Source organism: Rhincodon typus, chromosome 2 (genome assembly GCF_021869965.1).
Source record: "Rhincodon typus isolate 14 chromosome 2, sRhiTyp1.1, whole genome shotgun sequence".
NCBI lineage: Eukaryota > Metazoa > Chordata > Chondrichthyes > Orectolobiformes > Rhincodontidae > Rhincodon > Rhincodon typus.
The window spans coordinates 35111093-35123841 of NC_063333.1; the positions used below are offsets into that span (position 1 = coordinate 35111093).

The 12749-nt window shown below is 38.4% G+C and overlaps 1 protein-coding gene across 1 annotated transcript in view; it reads right to left on the reverse strand.

Moving 5' to 3' along the window:
* Positions 1–12749, reverse strand: part of acbd5a (acyl-CoA binding domain containing 5a) — a 51282-nt gene that overhangs the window by 11693 nt on the left and 26840 nt on the right. The window contains exon 4 of the mRNA XM_048613204.1: positions 10265–10408. Within this exon, the coding sequence (XP_048469161.1) occupies positions 10265–10408 (144 nt within the window). The remainder of the gene's footprint in view (positions 1–10264; positions 10409–12749) is intronic.

The window sequence follows — 12749 nt, forward strand, 5'->3', positions numbered from 1 at the left end:
GTTTGGCACAACAAAAGCTTTGTGAGATAAAAATATAGCAAACTTTCAAGTTTGCAAGAGTTAAAAATTCATAGTTTTCCTGTCAGTTTCACAGTAACTGAATAAATATCAAATTGGAATGCACAATGCAATCACAGATATGATTGACATTTTTAACTCGAACAGTAAAATGTCTTGGACTTTAGGGGAAATAAGGGACGTGGGGATCAAGCAGGAAAGTAGAGTTAAGATCTAAGACAAACCAATATTTGCAGCCCAATGTAGTTAACTCATTCAGAAGGAATCTGGATCCACAACGAAATCACTGCAACTTGCAAGGCTATGGGCCAGGTGCTGGGACGTGGAATTCAAATGGCTAGTTGGTTTATTCAGCTGACGCAGAAATGATAGACCAAATGACTTCTCTGTGCTTAATTTTTCAATGGTTTTACGGCTTCTATCTGACTATCTTACCAAATGGCAGAGGGTGGGGGTTCATATCAAATCCGGGGGAGCTCAGGTCTGGTGAGAGGGCAGGGGTGTTGGGTGAAGTGGGATCAGGGTGGCGGACGGTGGTCCAGAGTGGAAGTAGGGATAGCTGGGTCTGAAGTGATAGGTGGGATTGAAGGGAGATTATGGGGACCAAATTGGAGAAGGGATGCAGTTTGATGTGGATCAGGGGTGGTGGCTAGATTGGTTCTGGCAGCGGGTGAAGTGAGGCTGGGGAGAGGTCATTGTCAGGTCTGGCAGTAGGGCATGGATGTTGGGTCCTAGGGGATTATTCTTGCATCCTGGGCATGGAGGGGAAGGGTGTGTTGGGTCCGAGTGTCAGGGTCTGATTGCAGGGGTGCAGTGTTCTGGGTTGAGAGGGGGTATAAAGTTGGCTTCTGGGGAACATATAGTAGGGGAGTGGGAGGTAAGTTGGCATTGCAGCTTAATAGTTACTCCTGAGTTTGACTAAATATTTAATAATTTCCTGACTAACTGTTTACCTTAATCCAGTGGAATCTTCCCATTTAAATGGATGCTCTCAGAGGGTTCCAAGCAGAGAGAAATTTTTGATATTTAATTTCCCAAGTAATTCTTTTGAAGCCTGCTATGATGGGGACGTCACAGAGTTACTGTGCACAATTTCAATCCATGCTTCAGAAACAGCAATCTGACCATCGTAGGATCTGGGCCATAATGTTTTAATAAATCCCTTTCTAAAACTTCAGAGAGATAACCAAATTTCCTCCAGAGGGAGCATTCATGACATTATAAAAGACAGTTTCACAGATTCATAGAATCCCTACAGTGTGGGAACAGGCCCTTTGGCCCAACAAGTCCACACCAATCCTCGGAGCATCCCACTCAGACCCATCCCCCTAATCTACACTTCCCTGAACACTACAGGCAATTTAGCATGGCCAATCCACCTAACCTGCACATCTTTGGACTGTGGGAGGAAACCGGAGCACTCAGAGGAAACCCACGCAGACATGGGGAAAATGTGCAAACTCCACACAGACAGTCACCCGAGGATGGAATCGAACGCGGGTCCCTGGTGCTGTGAGGCAGCACTGCTAACCACTGAGCCACCGTGACACCCTAACTAGTGCTGACACTACTGGAAAATACTCTCTTATTTACCTCATAGTATTTAAAGTAAACTTAGCAATTGCTACAGGCAAATGAATAGGGAAATCATTGGAGCGCAGACTTCTGTCATGCTCTGTGCGGGTGTTATCACAATTGCACAGATGTACCTTGAGGCTTTTCCCGCCTGGTTGATCTTTTGCAACCTCGAAGTAAAAAAAGTCTTAAGCTTCCATCACACAGAGAATGCTTCAGTGTAATCTAGATCCAAAAACCTGTTCTGAAAACTCTGCTCACATTTTGATAGTTGTGGCAAATTTCACAATAATTGCTGAGGCAATTCACAACATGCTAAACCAATCAATTACATTCTAAACAAAAGACTCCATAACATTCTGAAAAATAGTCAAACTGTGATGGATGTTTTAAAGAATTCTGGGATCTGGATTTTGACCCAAAACTAATCAATTCTTTGGTTGCCCATGCCCTAACTGTGTTGTACATCTTGTTGAAAATTCATCCATTATCCTGTGAAATTTATTGATTATAAACTGTTGGAAAAACATCTATATTCAAAGACTAACTAGAAAAACTGGTATATTTCAACGAATCAGACAGTCAGTGGATTGAAAAAGGTGATATCTAGGAAATTAAGCCAACAATTTAATGTGTCCTGTGGTTTACTTGTTGCTCACTAGAAATCAAATGACTTTGAACAAACAGCCAAGCAAAGGTTTCAAGGAGATAAGAGATGGGGCTTATTGCCTTAAATTACTGGGATTGATAGGGTTTAGTGGGGTTTATTGCCTTAATTGCCTAGCAACACTTTCTGCACTGGTACTTTGTTTTACACACCCAGGAGTCAGAATAATGGAGGCAGCCCAGAAACTGCAAGCTTCTCTCTCAAACTATTGTTTTTCAGTAGGAGTCTCTTGGAACTTGTTGGAGTTTCCAAATATCAGTATTTCTAACTACCTGCCTGGAATCTGCCATAGGCATAACAGTTTTCTGATGACTGCGCTTGGACCTTTGATGATTATCTCCTGCTCTGAACAGGAATAGTTCCACATATTGATACTAAAATCTCAAATGGGTCAATAGGTATGCAAAAAGATTTATGGTAATATTCAGAACTAAAGTCCTTGAACCTAGTTTTTTTGAAGGACAGTGGAACAACATGTCTTTGTTTCATATTTCCTGGTGTACAAGCTACATCAAATAATGTTTTAAAAAAGTTACTATTGGTAATTATACTTTCTTGATGCTGTAATATACTACCAGTGCCCTTAGACTACCAGCTTCTCAATCACCTCGGATACCAAGTTCCATGTCATGTCTTTTATAGCTATTTAAAATGAGAAATATCATGAATTATGAATTTCCTCTACAGGAGGGATGCTAGCAAAACAATAGACACTACCAACAGTGTTGTCAGGGCAGAAATGGTTTTGAGCAATCCTGCTCTCTAAACCAACCAACACTATGACAAATAATCTGTTAGTATGGGTATTGATAAATTTCCTGATATAATGGCCCTAGCTACCAATCTTTTATATTACGTAAATTCACCTCTGTTCATTCCTTGACCTCAGGGTGTAAAGAAAATACACTCTCGGCAAGTCCGCATTTTCTGTCATTATGGCACGAAGAAAGAACAGCAGTTACAGAGTCCAGTTCAAACTTAAAGTCGGGAATGAAAACAAAGTTGCTGGAAAAGCTCAGCAGGTCTGGCTGCATCTGTGGAGGAGAAAACAGAGTTAACGTTTCGGGTCCGGTGACTCTTCCTCAGAACTGATGATGGCTGGGAAAACTGATGTTATATAAACTGATGTTTTCCCAGCTACCATCAGTTCTGCGGAAGGGTCAACAGACCCGAAACGTTAACTCTGTTTTTCCCTTCGCAGATGCTGCCAGACCTCCCGAGCTTTTCCAGCAACTTTGTTTTCGTTCCTGATTTACAGCATCCGCAGTTCTTTTGGTTTTTATTTCAAACTTAAAGTCATTGTGTTTGTAGAGTAGATAATTAATTGTGCAGCCACTAGAAGGCGCAAGATATAATTGGAGAAGAAAATTAGAGATTGGCTACTATTTGGTTAGTTTTGGGCGCAAGGATGGCAGAAACAGTCACAACTTAGCACATTTGCAATCAGCTGATGCATTGCCACAAACCGATGGTATTGAGATGATGGTACTAGAATTGGAGCAAATTAAAAGTACAAAATTTGAATCCCTCAAAATATACAACCTGACTCCCTTTGACTAAAAGTTTGGTCTGAAAGAAATCTACTTTTACACAAATATATATAGTATACCACACAGCAATTTTATGGATTCTAGGGGTCAATCAGATTGAGGGACAGCCGCGATAAAAGGTGTAAAATGCCCATCTTTCAACTGCCCCTTATCACCATGGACAGATCAGAAAATGTAGTCATTTGGTAATGCCGAAATACAGTATTGCTGAAAAAGTTATTTTGCCAAAGCTTTTGGTTTTGCATTCATCAGGATCTTTCGCAGGAATATTAATTCAAGTTAAGAAGCAAAGTTATAATGAATGGCCAATCATAAGTTTACTAAACAAGCAATCAGCACTTTCAACTCAGGCATTAGAAATGTTGGCTTTTCCCTTGAATTAGTATTGGGCATTTTAAGCTTTTATGAAAGATCCTGGTGAACTTCAACAAAACGATTCTTTTTTTCAACAATACAAAATGTGCATCATACCTTTGCAACGGTTGAGTTGGCTAAGGAAGCATCTCCATTGTCTCAAAACAATTTAAATCTCACCAAAAAGTAAATATTTAAAGGGCCACATAAAAACCTTGAGCAGAATTTCATGCACTCTCCTGTGCTGAGTTTCATGGAGAAGGCATTAAACAAGACAGAAGGGTAGCAGTTGAGAGTAGGTAGCAGGCCTTCTTGCTTTCATTCCGATTAGGGACAGGACAGGAAGGCACAAGGATGGTTTTCCCAACCTTGCTGCTAAGTGAAGACTCTAAATGTACAATTAAGACCCACTAAGGGCCTCATCTCAGCATCACTGGTATTAACCTAGAGGCAAGCCCTCCATGAAGAGGGCTATCCATGCAAGGAACAGAACAACGAAACCCTGTGTGGGGTTTCCTGCAGGGTCCCTGAGATATGTGGATGGGGTTCCTCTTGCTCAAAGAATCAAGGGAGCCAACATCAAGAATTGGACAGTGGCCTCTTCCAACAGTAACAATCACCATCACCAAACCCCCAGCCCCACTCACCCCTTCCACCCCACATCATTCATCTGTGGCTGGGACCCAAATGTAATACTAAGGCCCAGAAGGGTATCCTACCAGCCGCAGCCACTACCTTCTCAGCAACGATACTGCTCACTACAGTTACACGGATTGGCTGATGGTTTTTGACAGATGGGACAGCCTTTCCTAAAAGAAACAATGCCATGTTTCCAGCTGGCTGTTGAGACCCTTAACTCCTCCATTAAATGCTACCTATAAAGGATTATTATTAAAGACTTATAACCAGTAAAATAAATACTACTAATGACAATACTATGGCTTTTAGAGATGTATTTAGTCCTGTTCTTTTTGGAAGACAGGTCTTGAGCCTTAGGTGGTGAGCTGTTTCCTCCAAGCCAATAAAGTAAACAGGTTGAGAGATCTTGGGTTTTTTTGTGTGAAGTTGGAACAATAGAAGCTACATGAATGGGTGGAGTCAGGTTCCCACTGAACCAGGGTTTTTAGTTTAGCTTTCAGCAGTTATAGAGGTTTTTAAAGCTGATTGTGGAAGCTGCGACATCTTTCGCTCTGTTACAGTTAAAAGCTGTTTTTTTTTTCTGATGCCAGAATCACGTGAGACAATCTGTTTTACTGACTTTGCCTTTGCCAACGGTGTTTTAATGGGATGTTACTATATTGGAACAGTTTAGTAGTTAAATAATTTATTATTCTGTTAAGTTTTTCAATAGAGTTATTTCAATTCTTCTTTGTTTTGCTTATATTTCAAGTGGGAATAGGAATAAAGTGTGTTTTGCTTAAAGCTGAGTAGTGTGACCAATCAAATTATATCTGGAACATGGCATCTTAGACTTGCCTTTAAGTAAGATAAAAGTGAGGGTCTTTCTCCATAATATATCTGCAGGGGTTTTTGTCTGGTCCATAACACTACCAATAAACAGAACTCTTGTTCTTTTGAAAAAAATTATTACAGGAATAAAGTAAAAAGTCAAGCAAACAATAGCAACTGTTCCTCATAAAAAAGAACATTAGTCATTTCATCAAGGGCCCAGTAAACACACAAGTTGTTAGGAAAATTATCATCATTTTGTATCTGGGTCACGAGGCCACAGGGAGAGATAACAGAAAGTTAAAAACCAAACGGCGGGTAAAGAATAATAACTTCCCTTATGCCTACTACACAAATTTTGTTTCTTTCTGCATGTTCTGATAGACAATTGCCAACTCACTCATATTTTAAATATTTCTAGTCTGAGATGCCACCGCTTTGAGAAACAGCTTCTACATAAAATTATAGCATTTTAATTACCGGCACTGCACATCAAATTTTCTTCTGCACAAATACTTTACCAAACATTTTTTCACAGATCATAAAACATTCTGTCTTCAAACAAACTGATGGCAGGAAACAGATGTACCAAAGTCTCTCTGACAAAATGATGTAATGCATAAAAAAGTTGACAGTTAACTTATATATAGAAATAAAAAGGATGTGGTACCATCAGTTCTAAGTTTCACAATATCAAAAGGGAAACACATTGACAGAATTTCACTACCAGGGCTGCTTTCCAAATGTAGAAAAGAAAGAAGGGAAACTTTCTAGCTCGATTATCTTTAAAAGAGAAAAGAAAATTGGCAAAGAGAGAATACCAATTCTGACATCAGACTCAATTGCTGCAGTAGGAAGTAAGGATTCTAGTTCTGGCAAACAGGCAGTGAAAACACAATGGATAGAGGTAAGGAACAGCAAAGGATGTGAGTTACTGATAAAAGCTGTATGCAATCTCTTGATATTGAATGGATTATGTGTAAGAGAAGCATGCATCAAAAACACCCAGTTCTAATGGGAGATTTTAACTTTCACTTACAGTAGGATTGTGGAGCAGCCAAAATTGTTTAAACAATGAAATAGTAAAAAGCATTAAGGACTATTCTTCAGAACAATATTTTCAAACCAAGAAGCGATCAGGTCAAGCTGGATTCAGTGATAAGTAACAAACTAAAATTAGTTAACATTTGGTGTTGTGCTTGGCCAAGCTGGCAGACCCTCAAGCTGTGAGGTGGGAAACATGTGGGGACAGGGGCCTCCATTCATAATGAGGACCTAAAAAAGAGATACATCAAACCCTTTCATTTATCAATGCTCTCAAGTGCATACTGGAAACAGGCTTTCATACCAGCCATCAAACCTGACTAAATAATCAATCATTAAATTGCCTTCTTAAAAAGGCACAAAAAATTGAGCAGGCAATCCACCCAAAGCCTTCCCCTTGCACACAAAGTTACAGCAGGATGTGCACAGATAGATGGGTAGCAGGCATGCTACTAAGGGCTGAAGACATATATTATGGGTCAAAGTGCTTGCTTTCCCACTTTCAAAATTCATCTCAGAGAGGGGCAATACATAGACAAATATAAACTGACTGGCATGAATGAGATGGTTAACATGTGTCAGACAACTTTCATTGAATCTCTGAGGAGGCCACGGACATAATTAATAAATATGTCAATAAGAATGTTGTTTATTTGGATTTCCAGAAGCATTTGATAAAGGTTTGACACAAGGAGGTACTAGCAAAATTATAAGTGTGTGAAACTGCAAGTAACCTTGTGTCACAAACTGACAAATAGACAGGTGGTAGGAGAGATGTGATAAAAAGGACTTCTGCGATTAGTGAAATGGGACTTGTGGATTGGTCTCACTATTTTACTATATTATGTATTATTCATAAATTACTGACTTGGGAGAAGGACTGCGAGACTTTTAGGTTTAAGTTTACAAACTACTAAATTTGAAGAGCACAGTAGACATTTTTTATTATTATTTTTCATTCATGGGATGTGGGTGTCGCTGGATGGGCACTGCTGGCTGGGCCAGCATTTATTGCCCTTAGATTGCCCTCCTCTAATTGCCCAAGGCAATTAAAAGAATTAAAAGGCAACCATATTGCTGTGGGTCTGAAGTCACATTCATGCCAGACCAGGAAAGGATGACAGTTTCCTTCCCTAAAGGACATTAGTGACCAGATACATTTTTCTAACAATCGACAATGTTTGATGTTTATTAGTCTCTTAATTCCAGATTTTTATTACATTCAAATTCCACCATCTGCCATGGTGGTATTTGAATGCAGGTCTTCAGAAGGTTGCCTGGGTCTATGAACTAATAATCTAGCGATAATACCAGTAGGCCATTGTCTCTCCAAGGTAAGAAAAGTTACAAAGGCATATAAACTAATTCAATGTGGAAGATTATACCAGACAGGGTTCAATAGTTGGTGGTGAAGAGGTTGAAAAGTAATCGTAATTGTTGAGAGGCTAAGAGCTGTAGTGGAACAAAGGAATTTGGGGTCTCCTATGCACAAATCAATGAAGTCTGGCTAGATGCCCTTCAGCAAGGCTTACTAAATTCATCACTAAATCTCTGAAAGATAGACTGGCCTTGAACACAAGCACAAAAATCACCAGAATAATATTGAAGCATAAGGAGTTAAACTATAACAACAGGTTGCAAAAACTTGGTTTGTATTTCCTTGAGTTTAGAAAATCAACATTCTTATCTAAATCATGCTAGTTCAAATTGATAAAAGAATTTCAATAGGGTAGATACAGATAATCTACTTCTTCTAGTAGAAAAAATGTTGAACAAGAAGGCACAGTATTACAGCAAGAATATCTAGGAATGAAACTGGGTAACAGTCATTTACAGGAATAAAGTAGAAATCTGTAACAAAGGCTGTGAATGCTAGGCCAATTAAAGTTTACAAGATTGAGACTGATAAACTTGGGTAACGGTCTCAAGTGAAGTAGACTAAAAGGGAAGTAAATGGAACTGAGGTAAACAGCAGCTGTTACCTAACTGAACTGTAGAACATTCAGAAGAAGCTTATTAGTCCACCTTTCTTCCTCTATAAGAGATGGGGGATCTTTAAATTTAAAGTAAATTACATTAAGTTAATACAAGTCACACTTACCATTTGTGCTTTGGCTGAATGTTTTCCCTGAACAACATAAAAAGATTAGCAAGCTCAACACTACTCAAAAGATCTTAACTGTAAGATTTATATATTTTAATACAACCTAGGAATTTCATCAGTTTAAAAAATTATCAGAACTAAATGGTTCCATTTTGTAACTTGCTTTTATATTTATTTTGCTGTGATTCCTTTGAGCTGTTTTTCGAACACTGGTCAAAACACTTCATTCACTTAACTAAGCCATCCAATTTTTCTCCTGCTAAAGTTAAAAGACATTACTGAAGAAATCAGAGTTAATGTTTCGGGTCCAGTGACCCTTCAAGAGAACCTGAACTGGAGCCGAAATGTTAATTCTGATTTCTCTCCACAGATGCTGCCAGATCTGCTGAGATTTTCCAGCAATTTCTGTTTCTGTTTCCGATCTTCAGCACCTGCAGTTCTTTCGGTTTTTCATAGATTAGCTTGGCAGGATGATCAAGGACAGATTATGCAAAGTCATAATTAAATTGAGAAAAAGTAATTTAGTGTAATAAATGGTTACAACAGACAATAAATGAAGTGTTGTGACGATAAAATGAATGCTTTCCTGAGAAATTTAATCCATGATTTGCATAGACTGAGTGACTTCCATACTACAGTTGTAGATCTGTATTTGAGTTTCTGGAACAAATTGGTGGAGTTGATTGTAATTCCAAGTTTTTGGAATTTACAGTTCAACTGAAGGAATATGCACGAAGATGTGTTATATAGTTATGGTGGATGCAGGTATAGTAGAAAAATCAGCTACCTTTGAGAACATTCACAAATCCCAATTTCCAACAATAACACTCAACCGCAAATCAATTTCATAATTAACAGACATCAGTGTTACTTTAACTAGTAAATACTATGAAGAACACCATTGTCAGTCTATAATTTCACTTTAGAATAATAATTGGCTGCAGTAATCAGCTGTCAGGTCAGCTGCAGCATGCTGCGACAATCAGCCATTGCTGTAAAGTAACAATATATCGTGCATCCTTCCAATATGTTACAGTTTGCACAATAGCTGAAGTGAGCAAGTATAAACCCGTGAACTGCAACAGCAAAAGAAATAAGGCAGAAACAGCTGCTTTAAACAGTCAAAGCCCAATACACAAGTCAGCTGGTTAAGAACAGCTTACACTACACTTCAGTACTATTTTGTTCCAAACTGCCAGAACATTAGTCATAATGCTATTGGGCAAGTTTCCAAGCAAGTGAAAATCTTGCAGTAAATCCATACTAATATTATAAACTTCCACACTAAGTCTGTAGTTTCTAAACGTCTGCTAAGGTAGTTATTCTTGAATTCAAAATATTTGTGAATTTACCAAAAATATGAAATTCAATCTCCATACTTCAAAAAAAAATGTTAAATAATTAATGCATTCCACACAGACTGTGCTCTGAATGTCGATGTTATTATAGAATATTTTGGTATAATTTAAAAAATTGTAATCAAGGCATTTACCATATTTTTACCTGTATTATCATCACCATCTGTTATATTATCATCATCATCGTCATCGTCATCTTCCTGTTCAGATTCTGCACCGCTATTATTGCCTTCAACCTTTCCATTCATCTTGTTACAGTTCTTGGGTGAGCTGAAAACTTCGCCAAGATCTGGATATTTGAGAAGAGAAGCATATAAAGACATCAAATATGGAACAAAGGCAAACTGCAAATGTTAGAAATTTTGCATGATCTAACAATTACTTACACTAAATTCCATCTGCCCACTTAATTCGCCTAAATTTTCTGAAAGCTGTTAATCTTCACTGGCTCTTACCCGACTTATGCAGTTACAAATTTAAGCCCCATCCCTGGACAAAAACATAGATTTTCCTGAGGCAGGGTGAAAAGGGGTGGCAATGGTCCTTGTGATGGAGAGGATAGGAGGTCAAAAGCTAAGTGAGGAGTAAAATAGGATGCTAATGGTGCAAAAGGTTTGGTTGAATTGTGTACCATTTGGTGGAGAAGGTGGTGCAGTTAGCAGTGATTGGAGGTCTTCTCAATATTTAACGATATGGAATTGAGGCTCATCCAGGAGTGCATGTCAGAAACGCAGGATTTCAATAAACAGGGGCATTGGAGCATGGAAAACAGAGATGACATTTGACATTGGACTGATTGCCATCATTGTAACAGGAAAGCTGACACTGCAAATATAGCACGTAAATGAGTGAGAGGAGCATGCGAGGTTAGTTCCTTTTAGGAGCGGGACTAATGAGTACTAAAGCGACAACATGGGGACAAGTGCTGGAAGAGATGTTCCAATTTAAATACTATTATGCATTTACATTAACATTACTTCTGTGGGGATGAAAATCAACACATCTTATCCTATTTTTATTGCAAAGCAGAATTTCAAACTGTAACTAAGCAAATTACTGCTTTTGGATCTAAATTAAAATTATCTTGCTGATCTTTTTGGGCAATCTCTCAGGAGCAAAGATTACTTGCTTCCACAACTGGATTGTAAGATCCCTGAGAAATCTAATGTGCGATCTACAGACTATGCCACATGTGGAGTAGATGATGCTTGATGGATCAGGTATTCATTTTTTGGCAGTTTGCGTCCTCTATCCAACACCTTAACTTCACCGAAGTGTTCATAACCAAGTTGCTCAATAGTTTAGCATCTTCCTAAACTAACCTTATCCATGTTGGTTCATTACAAACCAGAGATTCCCATGAGTCAGCTGGATTGTTTGACATAATTAGGGTTGCTATGATGATATACTTAAAGCATTTCTACTTTCCTCTACAGTGTCTCCTGCTTTCTCCGAATTCTGAGGAACATTATTACTTTAGGAGTCTGATTTTGGCATATAAATAGCATGCCCTTCTCACTGAAGCCAGTTGAGTGACTAGCTTATTGATACTGGGTACTTTGGTTTGGAAAAGGTTGCAGGTATTGGACGATTCTACCTGCCAGACTTTGGATCTTCTGAATGCATTATTGGTTGTACTACTCTTGAGTTTTGAGGTAACTGATGCAAGTTGCCAAAGCATTCGAAGCATATAGGAACAAAGGGATTACCACTGTCCAGAAAGCCATGACCTTAATTTCAAATTTGAGGTTATAGACATCAAACATTATTTTCAGTCTCCATTAACCTGGTCCTCAAACCACAGAAGCATTTCTAAGTCACCCCCTTGGTGCAAACTTTGAATTACAATTTTTGAATTAGCTTTTACCTCAAAATCTCTCAATCTCCATCACTAGAAGCTATACTGTATCTGTAGAGCCTGATAAACCCTGAAGTGCACCCAGAAGGACCTGTAGAGTGTTTAGTGGCTTCTTAACTGGAAACACAGTCATCAGTTTGATGAAAACAACTGAGGGATATAGGACTGGACTGAACACAAGTGCAAAACCTTAACAGACTGAAAAATTTATCATGTTAAGAAAAAAAGCAGCAGTCTTGCAGGTATGTGATGGCAACAATACAACATAAAATCCACGATATAAAGAACATAAGCTGCAGTATGCAGAAACTAAGCTCCAGGTCATTGCTGACTCCTTCTCCAAAGCATATGTGATCATGGGCCTTTCATTAAGTATACAAAAAATGTAAAATCCTCTTCTAACCAGCTTTAAAAGCACTATACAACCCAACATGGATTAAAATCAATGTAGAGGTCCTGGAAAGTTTAGAGCATTTTATGTATCTTGGGAGCCTCCTCTCAATGAAAGCAGACACAGACAAAAATTACCACCACCTTCAAGGTGCCAGCTTCGTTTTCAGTTGACTGAAGAAAATAATATTCGAGGATAAAATATCTTTAAAATGATAGTTGTCACCTAACATTTGAGAAATCAACTCTTAAATTTAAAACAGATTTAACATTGTAGTCACAGGTTTAACTTGAATTACAAAGTCAATTTTTGCAGCAATCATATGAAATGGTTTTAAAATATAAAATATGACCTATGCAAATTTGTTGCGCGGTTGCTGTT